General features: G+C 37.8%; 1 protein-coding gene across 1 annotated transcript in view; it reads right to left on the reverse strand.

Moving 5' to 3' along the window:
• Positions 1-6,221: 6,221 nt before the first annotated feature.
• The window catches only part of CACNA2D1 (calcium channel, voltage-dependent, alpha 2/delta subunit 1), a 379,635-nt gene continuing 372,275 nt past the window's right edge, over positions 6,222-13,581 (reverse strand). Inside the window, exon 38 of the mRNA XM_009328361.1 lies at positions 6,222-10,859. Within this exon, the coding sequence (XP_009326636.1) occupies positions 10,743-10,859 (117 nt within the window). The 3' untranslated portion in view covers positions 6,222-10,742. The remainder of the gene's footprint in view (positions 10,860-13,581) is intronic.

Raw genomic sequence — 13,581 nt, forward strand, 5'->3', positions numbered from 1 at the left:
TCTGCTTGTGCACTGCACTCTACGCATCATCTGTACAGAGTCTGGCATCTCATAGCTTTATATTCTTGTATGGCTCACTGACTTCAAGCTTCTTGTTGCCATTAGCCTAAAGAAAGAGCACTATCTTTTCTAGGCTGGTTAAGATTCCTCCAAAGAGTGGTTATTTTCCTTAATAAAATATGTCTGCTTTTCAGAAGTGGCTAATCCTTCAATCTCCTCTGCCAGTTTCTGCTCTGAGAGGCAAATGTTTGGCAGCCTTGAAAATCCAGACTTCCTTAAGTACATCACGATGCATAACAGTGTCAGAAAAAAACAGTACAGGACAATTTTAAGTTTTTGACTTTAGACAAACAGACCTTGAAGTTTTAAGTAGAGAGTTCATCTATCATGAGCAGCATTGTAGCAAGAAATTGAGCATCTACCTACAATTTAAATGCAACCTCACTGGTATACTATTGATCGAACAATTTTACATTTCTGATTCGCTCAGAATTGAAATTAGCTATTTGGTTCAGCAACTGTGAATTTAATTCTACCAAGAATTAAAGCTAAGTATGTCTGATAACCTATAAAGCTATAGCTATTAAATTCCCTATAGTTTTAATAAGAGATTCTGTATCTATTGGAGAAAGGTTATGTCCAGTATAGCACTCATTCCATGTTGCATTTAAAAATGAACTAGCTTGGCTTTATTTTTGATACAGGTTCATTACACGTTATAAACTTTGGAAAAAAAAACCCACAGTGCAGAAAGGTGCTAACACGAAGCAATGAAAAATACCGTGTTTCCTAATGGCAATCAATTCAATCATGCATATTTTTTGTTACTTTTTAAAGGATGTATTATCTGGGTGTTTGGTTGGTTCGTTGGTTGGTTGGTTGGGTTTAGTGGGAAAAAACCAACCCAAAACTATTCCACTGTTACTATTGTCATCACCATCTGCACTGTTTTGGAACTTGATTCTGCCATCCACTGGACTGTGTAAATCAGCTGAATTACAAATTGCAGGCAAAAGCCTCAGCTATGGTGAAGGCAGTCCAGGGTCTTAGTTACAGCAGGGTGAATACAGCTAAGCTATAAAGTATAGCATTCCACACTATTCTGTATTTTTAAAATGGCTATTTAAGCTATTAAAAAAAAGCCCTCTAGTAACAGAATATCCATTTACATGAGACAACTTCTTCTGGAAACAATAAAGGTGCCTATCTGTGCAGTGCCCAGGATAGGTTTTCATTCAGAACAAGGCCAGTTTCTATTTAAGACATTTCACTCAACTACAGATTCTAAAAAACAGTATCACACTGTAAGTTCTACTTCATGCTCTGCAAAGGAGGCCTTACATACAGGCTGCTTTAACGCATGGTTTTACTCATGTCATCTGCCACAGAAAAGCACAGTGGGGCTGTTTGACCTTGTGAAAGCAAAGCATACTGGCAGGTTGTTAGAAGCCCATGGGTAGTATCTAAAAGGCATAAAAATATTTATGTCCACATGCATACTTCCCCAAAAAATCTTAATACCTCAAAATCTTAGCTTAACACCTACATTCGCCAAGAGGTGTGGAAGCAATTGAAAGCTATTGTCTCTACAATTTTTCTCAGTGAAATTTTGGGCATCTGAAAACTGAGACATAATGTAGCTCATTGAATTCCCTGTTGTTAATAGAGGGAGACAGAGAGCTAGATACCCCAGTTTGCTTCATTTAGGTGTACAGCTCTTCCCATCACTCCCAGAGAATCACCAGGCAGTGCTGGCATTGCCTGGCAGTCGCCTTAGCCTGGTGGACACACCTCAGGGAGAGCAGCAGGCACTACTGTGGTGCCAGATGTGACCTCTCTGCAGGCTGTTGTAACTACACATAAATTTCCTACCTGCTTTCCTCTGACCATGTTACTCTCACATTTCAGGTTGCACAGCAAGTCAGGTTTAAGAAAATAAAACTTTCTTAGCTGTACCATGAGCTGACAGTCAAAGCAGTGTCCATCTGATCCTCAAAATAAAGTCTGTCACCACTGTTCTTCCATGCTACTGCCTCAGCTACAGGATTATGCAAAGTTGGATACAATCACAAGTGCATATGGAATTTTTGGTTGAATCTATGAGCAACACATTTTCCAAGCAATAAAACAGTCTACTAAAATCAAAGCTGGGGCTCAATCCTACTTCCTAGTACTAAGTGTTTAGGTTTAAGCACAACTGCTTTCCTTGTGGATGGGGAGGATTTTCATTCACTGAAAATTAAGAATGTGTTTTAAAGCTTGACACTGTGTGACTTGCCAGATTGGAATTGGACAGAAATATAAAAAATCAGTCAAAAACCCCCTCAAATCATTAATGGCATAAATACCATACTCAGAAATGTCCCAGAAACATTGTCTAACTTCAGAATCCCAAATCATAGCACCTAAGAACTAAAATGTGACTTAGTCAAAATTTGGGACCCCAAACACACAAAACTGTGGTGCTGAATATCCTGCACACCACTGCCACCTACATAAGTAGAAATACCTAACCTTTCCAGAACTCTCTAGATCTTCAATTTCTACCTACCTCTCTGTTTCTTCTCATGCCATAATGAAATGATAACAATGTCTTAAAAAAAAAAAAAGTAAAATAAAAGTTTAAGGCTGCTTGCTTTTCTGCTTATTGTAGACATTTCTTCAACAGCCTGATGGCAAGACCATTCAAGGTAGCCATCTATTTTGTAGGCTAGATTTCATTGCTGCCTCTGTTTGTAAGTGCTCAGACTCCCTCTCCCATAGATATTCTCAGACTAAAGACAGATTAGAAACAGACTTTACGCTTTTGAGACAAGTACTTTAAGTGGAAGCACATGATACAAGAGATGAGTAACATCCCCTCCATCATTACCACTACCTCCCCTCCATTTTGGAAGGAATTCAGTGTTGGCCCAGTCTATGCTCCAACCACAGCCATCAAAACAAGCTTCTCCCAGCACCTGGAGTTTGGCATCGCTTCTGCTATGTCTGCATAGCAATGGCTGTTAAAGCAGATGTAAGTCTCTATCATTCTCTGGTAGCTAAGAGCCTAAATTTCACATCTGTCTTCTCTTAGGTGGAATTTACTGAGTCCAGACCTTGATCCTAGGAACTAGCTTGATCCAGCAAAACAGAAGAATCAAGTTTTGAACTAATATATCTCCACTGCTTGTTCTGTCTTTCTCTGGATCTAGCATCCTTATGCCTCAATTTCAATAGAAAGGTTGTGTGTGCAACTGCAGTCAAACCCCAGTGGTTGTTCATCTGAATAGTTCTTCCTCCTCCACTGACTATATTGCGTGGATCTCCACTGATCAGCCTAGGAACACAGACACCTAGTGAATCACCTAGTGCTCACCTAGTGAATCCCACTGAGTATGATTTAGCCCCAGGTTCTCCAAGTTTTCATGCATGTTATTTCCCATACTGGAATTCCCAAAAGATGTCAAAAGCAAATCCTGCCATTATATGGAGTCTTTTAACCTTTGTGCAGACTACAGGTAAGTAGGACAGGAGAATGCTCCTAATTTCCAGGCCATTTGAAATTAGGTATTACAGTATCTTTCCAGGCAGAGCTGAACCTCAGTTGCCTGCAATTTTCTCTTAGAGCTAATTGATTCCTGTAGATATAAGAGCTTATATGGCAAACTGACTAACCCTTACCATAGTGAGTGCTAATTGCTTGGACTTTCAAAATAGTTTACAAGAATAATACATGCTAACCACACATACCAAAACACGGTGCTATTAGTCAGTGTTCCAAGCATGTTAATTACCCTTTCCATAGTGTGTGTGTGTGTATTACAATGCTCCAAAGATTTATTTTAAAATAGTCAAGCCACGGAATGGAGGCTGAGATCACAAGAGTCTGGGTTACAAGAAGAGTCTGGGTTAAAGCAACAAAAGTTAAAATGTAAATTCTGAGGTAGCATCTATTCCCAATTCCACAAGTTTTATTTTGTTTACAAAATAACTAATTCAGTGACTGAAAAAATAATTGGAAGATTTTCTTGAAAAGGAAGAGTGAATACCACTGATGTCCTATATTTTGTATTTCCTTTCTCAAAACAGCTGTCAGAAACTAACAGCACTAAAAGCCCGTAAAAAAAACAAACATGAAAGTAATGAATAAAGTAGCAGATGCAGCTTTTACTTAGTGTGATAATTCCTCTCTTTGAAAAGGCATTAGAACAGCAGTAGAAAATTCTTTTTTAAGAATCCACCTTCCATTCATTAAGGCAGACGGTCAAAACCTGGGCAGGACTAGCTGCTTGTATAGCAAGCTCCTAAACTCTTTTCACTGCAGAGTCAACTCATGACTAATTGTAGACAACTGCAGTTAGGTGATAGAAATCACAAATGTATTTACCTTTTTCCCAAGGGAAACACACACTACCAAGTTCAAATATCTGTTCTACAAACCTGGGATGTACACTGGAGATCTAGTCAAGAAAATGCTTGTGAGATCCAAAAAAAAAGAGGTTCAAACCCCAAAAGAAACAGAGGTGTGGGTGTTCCATTAAAAGGGAAGCCTTTACTAAAAGGCTTCTGGGTTTTTGAACCAGGTTTCAAAAGGAACAGTCAGCTTCTGGGAATGTGATATTGCCAATCAGGAAAACTGAGAAATATGTCTATAAAACATTTAGAAGAAATACAGCTAGAATTGAGATAAAATAATTCTCCCAGAGAAGTCTCATTGTCCTTCCCTCCTCCCCCATAGACACTTTGGGAACAAAAGTTCCTAATAGCCCATGGGAAAGGGAAACATTGTTTTCAATGTCTTTTGCAACACACAGAGAAAATGTTGTACCATTTAGGGTATGCATTTTGTTCAGTCGAGCTTTACAAAGAGCACTGGGCTAATAGATGTGACAGTGACGGGTTTTTATAATATCAGTGTTATATAACTTCTTGATTTTTTGTAGATGGTTAGCAGCAATAGAGCTGCATGGGACAATGTGAACTCATCTCTCAAAATAATATGATATGACAGGCTAAGTGTATTCTGGCTTGATTTGCACCAGGGACTGGTGTAGAATATCTTACTGCAGTGCAGCCATTCCCAAATCGAACTGATGAAGTCAAAGATGCTTGTTAGTTCGAGAAGTGGGGGAAGAAACCCTGTGTTTTCCGAGAGTGTCATCTCCTGGTCCTTAATGAATAGTGTATTGTAATACAGAATTTAAATTAAACGTGTACCAGGAAGGGTAACCCAGGAAGGGATACTTGGGTTTTATTTATTTCTACATCTCAATGGCAGTCAGCATACAGAAAGCATGATACAATGAGCTCAGCATGTGGGGGTAATCATGTAGTTAGGCGGCAATCTTTAATCTAGTTGAGGCCAGTAATCTCTGGATGTTGATGTGCAGTGTCATGTGCTGCCTTTTAGCATTTCCACATGGGCGATCTGTTACTTTGCAGCATTAGAATCTGCATTTGATTTCTTACTCTCTTATCTGACTCCTCAGGGATTCGGTAAACCCAGCAGTAATTTACAACTGCCATTCTCTTTGGGCTTTGACACATACGCAGTCAGGGATTAAAATCAGGCTTCTAAAGCGGTTACCACTTGCAGCCGTCCACCCTGCCCTTCTGACGGAGATTGCCAGTGCCACCACAGCAAGTCTGAAAACCAGCGAAGCAACTCCTGAACATCTCAAGCCTGTTTATTGAGGTAAATAGATCCACTTTGAATTTAATGCTTAGCTGAGAACAGCAGCAGTACAGAAGCTGATTCATAAATCATGCAGCAATCTTTGTCAGAGGTCGGGCAACAACTTGGGCAGCACCCATCTGAGCCATCTGATTTTATTCTGCTTCTTCATGTGAACGAACACTTGGACTTCAATGTTTACAAGGTAGTAAATGACAATCCTTCCAAAAGCAATTGTTCAGAACAACAGGGCTACTTCAGATGCTTTGCAGACTATTATTTTACTGAGTGCTTTACAGACTCTCAGTTTTTGTTGGTTACAATTTTTTTTAGCTTTTTTTCAAATATTCACAGCCACAAATGATGCAGAAATGAGGGTTTGCTGCACATCCTCCTTTGAACTCCAGTAAGAAGTGTCTTAAGTCACTGTCTCCACATTGGAAAATCTCTCTCTTTCAGACACTTGGGTGCAATTATATAGCAAACTCAGAAGTATTATATAGCAAATTATGTAGGCTCTTATTTACATGTTATTATCATACAGAGTGAGCAATCAAAGTAGTTGTTGATTTTAAATGATAAACTTTTATTCTGAATATACTGTTTTTGCACAAGAATTAGCACAACAGTTCTAGGATTATAAACTTTTTATAACATTATTGTACAAATTTTTACAAAAAAATTATTTTTCCAGGCTTGTCAAGTTCCACAAAAGTGTCAAGAGAACACAAGAAAAGGGAGAAAGACCTGCTTGCCTTGTAAGAGCAATCAAGCCTTTTTTTGCAGAAACGCACACTGAGCATTTCAATAAAAATATCCCAGAAAGCATGATCCAGACATTCCATACAACACAAGAAGAGAAGACAGCTTTGTCAGATCACAATCGCAATTTCATGGCATCTGAACAAGACAGTATCCCTTTAGCCTCAGTGAAATTATTTCTTCAAGATGATGTTTTTGTTTTAAACCATAAACAGGACAGATGCAAGTAGCTGGGAAGAGGGTGAGGCTAACTTTTCAAAACTCTTGAATTGTTTTCAGACACTTTGTTTTAATCTTTTTACAGTAGTGTACAATGCGTATTAACAATATTAACATTGTGGTTTGAAAAAAAAAGAAAAATCTGGCCTTTGTTAAAGGCTTGGATGTCTGATGAAGCTAGGATAAAATTTATCCTAAGGAAGGAGTTATTAAGATTTCACCTTCAGTCAACATTCCGAAAACACCCGAGTGCATTGCAGTGCCTTGTAGGCATTAATATACTTCTTAATAACCAGTGTGCTAGCATCTGACTTTTTAGGACCGGTGGGACTGAGGTGGTGTTTTGAAATTAAGACATACTAAGCACGTTTTCTGAGCTTAAGTGTTAATGGGAACAAAAGGTCTTAATGTCTCTTCAGTGATACCGAAAAACCACAGCAAGTAACACTTGGGTTGCAAAGGTCACTTAAAAGGGATACTGCCTATTTGAACCCAGTAAGGCCAGTTTTTAAGTTAGTAAAAGGAATATTATAGGAAAACTTATAAATGGCAGCAACACTGTTTTTTGTCAAGTTAAGCAGTAAAGCCTCAAGCATTAGAAACATGAAAAAGATCATACTAAAGTCTTAAAGGTATAGGACCTAAAAATCTTGTCAATTAAACCTGCTATGTCGTGTTAAAAACCTGTTACAAATATGGACCACAGTCAGTGTTTTGGCAGTAATGCTGGTTGTTTAAATGAAAAACTAGAAAGAAACCTTTCATGTTAAGTCCTCAGATCATGTTTTGCACAGTACCATGCTGTAACAACTGTAATGGTGGTTATTTGTCAGACATACAGTAGGCTGCATGACTTCTGTGTAAACTGAAACAGTCCCAACAGTTCCCTTAGTGCTATTTAAAGGATCTGAGCAAATATCAACACAGCTTTTTAACTGGCTTTAAAAAAAAAAACAACAAACTTTTTACAACATATTGTAATTTGAAAATGTCTCAATTTAAAGCCTAGGATCAAGTTTCTTCTCTCACAGACAAGAGAAGATTACTATTATGCATTATGTGAGACTAAGGATACTCTTCTGCATGAGAATATGTATTTATTCATGCAAGTTATTTCTAACAGACTGGTATTCACATTTTGAGATAGCTAAAGTTCACATTGCATTTTCTATTTGTGTTTTGTAATTTGCAGATATCTAGGTAGTGCATTTTAAAAAATCTTGACCATCACTTGGATATAATCAAAATATATATTGCTTTCTGCAAAAAGAAGCCAAAATTTCATTTTTTTCTTTTTTAAAGTATTGAGTTCTATGGGGACAGTACTAAGCCCTTCTGGGAGGGCCAGCTCCTGAGTTTTCTATGAGACGGGTATAATGGCTGGAAGGCTAAGTGTTTATACAGAAACGTGTTTCTTCAGGTCATAGAGAGGGACAGAGGAGAGGAACAAAGGACATTTCCCTCTGCAGATAACCCAAGAAGGCTAATGTGTCTGCATGGCATGGCCTTCTCCCTCCTTTTGTATTTGAGCACTAAGGGAAGTGGGATGAGAGCAAAAGCCACGTTTGTTTTTCTGTGGCAGCATGGCTTTGTGCCATCTTTCTTTCTGCCTACAGACTCTAATCGAATGTTTATTAAGTAGCTCAAAATATGGCCTACCAGCATAAGCAAATTGTTCCAAAATGTTAAATAATGTAACTTTTCCATGAAGGGTTTCTTTTGGGAAGCTAAGTGAAAACTATAAAGAACTTAATATACTGACAATCTTTCAAGAAAGTAAAAAAGCAAAATGCAACTAATATGCATTTTAAGTAATCTTAGAGTAAAAGCTATGAGTGTAATAAGTATTGGCCTAATCCTACAAAACTTTTTTCTCCCATAAAATTTCAATTGACCACGTTAAGGAAAAATACAGGATGCAGTCTCAGCATTAGAAAGACTCAAACCAATTTTTTATCAGGTGGTAACTGGTGATAGGGTGAAGAGAAGTGCAGTAATATGACTGGAAGGAAGAGCTCCAAGATTACCTTCACCCGTATTATCAAAATTAGCTCACCTTCCCTGAGGAAGACCTGAAGTCATCCAACACAGTTGATCGTACTTTTAACCCCATGACTTTACTAGAGATATTTTTTTAAAAAGCTAAATCTGATCGCTGAACAAAAGGTCAGGTTTTATTGTTTTCACTCACTGTATTCCCAAACATGAGAAAATACATAGCTGGAGCCAAGGTACATGAGAAAAACAACGAACCAGCCATGGGTACAACTACAGTAGACAACTGATCTTTTAAGCCATGCCATGGCTTTGAGTAGCTTCTTCAGTTTTCATAGGATATTAATGCATGCCCAATTATTTCTTTAAGCTTTTGGCATGATCAAAATTATACCAATCAATTGCCAGCATATACATACCAATGCTTTGCATTTTCTTATTTTTTTAAAGAGCTAGAGTATTGTGCCATGTTAATATTTGCATATTGCAGTGGTTAGCAGAATTGTACAATACCAGCGGAGTTGCACATTGATTGGTTTAGCTGTCTTGCAATACTGTTTAGTTCTGAAAACTAGAAAAAAAGCACAAATCATATTTTGCATCAACACTATGCTACACTTTAATATTGTAATTTACTGCACCAATCTGTATCACCAATGAGGTTGTATAAAAACAACTTCTAAAATTATTATTCACAATCAAGTATCAATGTGCATACATATAGATTCAAGGCTCCCCATTTGTTTAGATTTTTTCTAATCTCAGCAACCAGGACATTTTGCTGTTAAGTATGCTATTTTCAATAATAAATAGCAACAGCAAAAGTTTTAATATTATGGGTGCTTATATGAAGGAAACAAAGGGGGAACCTGATATGAACCTTAGAGAACATATACTTCCAAAAATAAATGTGTTAAATCTGATTTTTATATACTTAAAATATCTGTACACAGGTTTTCATGTGAGATCACTATTCTGTAAAAAATCCAACTCAACCCTTTTGTTACAATAGCTAAATTTACCCTATTTTCTCAGCTTTTCATTGCACAGTATATTCAGAGCTCTGTTTCATAATATAATTTAATATGATTTGATTGCAACACATTGCAATGTTCAGTTTCTCACACAAAAGAATCACTCAGTTACCTTTTCAATGGACTATACTCTACCATCAAAGAAAACAAACTGAAAAACAATAACATAGCATCATCATCATGCAAAATACCCTTGGAAACCAACGTTCAAATATCACAAAGACATTTTTTATTCACAAGCGTTTTTGTTTGAGCCTTTGAAGGATTCTACTAGCTTTATATATAACTGCATTGTGAAAAGGAGGTGAATATTACATTGAAATTAACATTTTTCTGACAAAAGATGACACCAAGTTTAAGATGAGAATCACTTTTTAGTTAAACTCTCAAGCACCTTTATATTTTTAAAAACAGAAGTTTGTTTCCTTCCTTCCTTCAAACTAACAATTTATCAACCTTCCAAAACCTAGCTGGCTACATGATTCATTTTGGAAGAATAAACCACTCATCATAAAGCATTTCAATCATGTTGAACTTCTGATGAAGACTAGCCAATATTTTCATTTTACTCAAGTAGTTTGGACAAAACTGATGTTCAAAGCACCCATCATGGTGCTAGTAATGTATATTGGGGAGTACGTTTTCTTTTTTTTTTTTTTTTTTTTTTTAAATAACTGTTCATGTAAAAGAATATAAATCTTCAAGATGTCCAAAGGTTAAAAGAAATGAAAATCATATACATAACCTATTGTCAGGGGAGCCCTTTTACATGAAGTCATCAAGATTACAACAACAAACAAACGAAAAAAAAGTAATAATCTTAGATTCCCCAATGGAGCACGTACAGAATTCTGTTCGGATGGCATAGATGATGCAGCATTCACACACGTTTAAGGATCCGACACTCCAACATGCAGCCACTGTGGGTGCCTTTATGAGTCTTACAACGAGTGATAACCAGACATGAGCACTGCTGTTCTGCTGCTGTCTGAATAGCTGACCCTTTTTAAAATGAAACTGAGGCTATCGTTTTGGCCAGGTCTTGATTAAGTTATGCAGGTTTTGGTTTAGCAAGGTCATAACTGGCAGTGTCTGCTGCCAGATAACAGCCAAAGCAGGACCAACTGAATTCCTACCATAGACCACAGTGATGGACTCAGACCAGAGACACCACCGCAGTCAGCCGAATCTTCCTGTTGACAAGAAAAGAAGAAATCATTTAACATTAACTACAACTAAATTTCCTGAGAAGTAATATACATTTTAGCCTTCAACATTTTGAACTATCCTTGAGGCATCCTTTTGGTCTTATATATATTACTTTGCCTAAAATAATTCCTGGAAGTTTATCTGATTTTTGATACAAAGAGTGGCATTACTACATTAACTATAAGCATGGGAGGATTAAAAACTTACAAGGCTTACTGCACTTATGAACTAGATGGGATACTCACACAATCAAACAAGAAATGCTATGGGATATACCTGGGGGCCCCAGTAAACCACATTTATATTCCTTAAAATTACATCATTTTGGAGATTTTGAGCATCACTTTATTGCAAGGAAAGATGGAAGAACAGACAACTTTTCAAGATTAGAAAACAAACACCAGAATATGTTCATGTCCATCTCATCAACATGATTGCACATTAAAACAAATATGCTGGGCAGGTGAAGATATGATGAAAGAGAATGAAAATCCTTTCTCTGTCTCTGATGCTGTATTCAAGCACGAGAACCAAATTTTCTATTGGCTTTTTGTACACATTTGATGCAGTCTGTAGAGAAGACACCCTCCAGTTTGAGGGCCTGCTCTGAGCTGCACCGCTCTGTCACGCATCAGTGGACCTAATTATTCATTATGCCACACAGCAATCACACCTCTTTTCCTATTCCTCTTTACCATTAATTGCTGTTATTTGGTTCCACTTTGCCTATAATGCATAATATCTTTCACATTATGGACTTATTTATTAGTCTGGCTGAAATACATTTAATTGAGTCTGTAACATCTTTACACCTTCTTGTTTCTTAGGACTGATAAAATCTGTGTTTAGCTGCCTAAAACACCAGGACAATGTTCCAGCCATTCCCTGCACTGCTCTGTCCACTGAGTCTGAGATTCATGGGTAGCTCTGAAGGCTGAAAATATTTGGTCTTCCTCTTGTTTTCACTGTATTCTGTACCCATAGTATAAAAAGACACTTTCCATTTTCCAAGACATCCCAAGCCTCCAAGGACAAGACAATAGTGTAGGTGGGAAGGGACTTAGGTATATTAGGAACTGTGGCAACTTCTTGAACAGAAGGAATATGTGCAGGGAAGGACAGACTGCACCTTAACAGTCACAGAGCCTGGCTGCCGGCACAGAGATTAGAAAGGTTTTAGAACATAAAGCAGAGGAAAGCCAACAAGCATGGAACGGCTCCTGGTTCAGACTGACATGCCACTGAGGCACATGTAACTAATATTCAATGTGCCTCAGAAAAGGCTTGGAGGGGGGTTGGGGATAAAAAGTACAATCAGGATAAATAACGAAGGGTCATTAGAACACATTTAATTTATTGGCACATCCTTAAGCAAAACTTTCAAGTGCTTCTACACAAATGCTAGGAACATAAAATTAAGATGGGGGCATGAAGACAAGTCATCAATGAACCATCCCAAACTTATACACATATCAGAAACCTGGTGGAAGGAGAATAATCAGCAGGACAGAGCATTGTCAGGCTACCAACTTTGTAAGAATGGCAGTGTAGGACATACAGCAGAAGGGTAGTATGTAAAGGATAATACAAAGTGTAATAGCATAAATGTATTACAGGGAAAGGAAAGTGTGATGGAATCTCTGTGGGTAAGAAATTTCAGAGTCTAATAATAAAAACGTAATACTAGGATTGCACTGCTGACCACTTGATCAAAGTGACAATATCAGTCATGAGTTGTTATGTGAGATTAGAGAAGCCATATATAAACTGGATTCATGCCTTATCAAAAAGCAATGTAGAATTCACATTTTTGGATATGATAAATGACTGCCTTTTGCAACAAACAGTCTTTGAATCTTTAGTGGTGCACAGGGGCCTTTTCAAAATTACTAGTAGAGAGCTGCTCTGTATAGTTCTAGTATAGCTCTAGTAGCTTTGTAGACCACAATGCAATAGGATTTAGCATTGTTGTGTGAGAGATCAGGCCAAACGAATCCAAAGCAAAAGATACCAATTTCAAGAAAGGGAACTACGTGAAAATTATGAAAAGGAGTTAAAAAACCCCAGACAACCCAAAACCAAGAAAACAGAAAAAAAACCCTTAACAAACAAAAAGCAGAAACCAGGAAAAAAACTAGAAGCATCATCTCAAAAATCAAGTCCCTCACAAGGAACCAGAAGTATATTTAGAAATATTGCATTAGATATCCAGGTAAAATGAATGCCACAATTAGAACAACCAACCATCCCCTTCCCCGAAAAACCAACCCCAAAACAAATAAAAAACACCACCACCACTCGCCCCCAAAAAAACCCCAACAAACCCAAAACCCCAAAGAAACACCCCTGCATGAATCAGTAGGGAAATAAGAAAGGCAAAAGCCCAGCTAAAACGCAATCTGGCCACTGTCATTAGAGACAACAAAAAATGTTTTTACAAATATATTAAGGACAAAAAGAGAGCTGAGGAGAATCTCCATCCTTTATTGGCTGCGGGGGGGAACATTGTCACCGAGGATGAGGAAAAGGCTGAGGTACTTAATGCCTTCTTTGCCTCAGTCTTTAACAGGCAGACCAGTTATCCTCAGGGTACTCGGCCCCCTGAGCTGGAAGACAGGGACGGCGAGCAGGATTAACCCCCCATAATCCAAGAGGAAGCGGTCAACGACCTGCTACGCCACCTGGATGCTCACAAGTCTATGGGGC

This window comes from Pygoscelis adeliae, unplaced genomic scaffold (genome assembly GCF_000699105.1).
Source record: "Pygoscelis adeliae isolate BGI_AS28 unplaced genomic scaffold, ASM69910v1 Scaffold267, whole genome shotgun sequence".
NCBI classification, from domain to species: Eukaryota; Metazoa; Chordata; class Aves; order Sphenisciformes; family Spheniscidae; genus Pygoscelis; species Pygoscelis adeliae.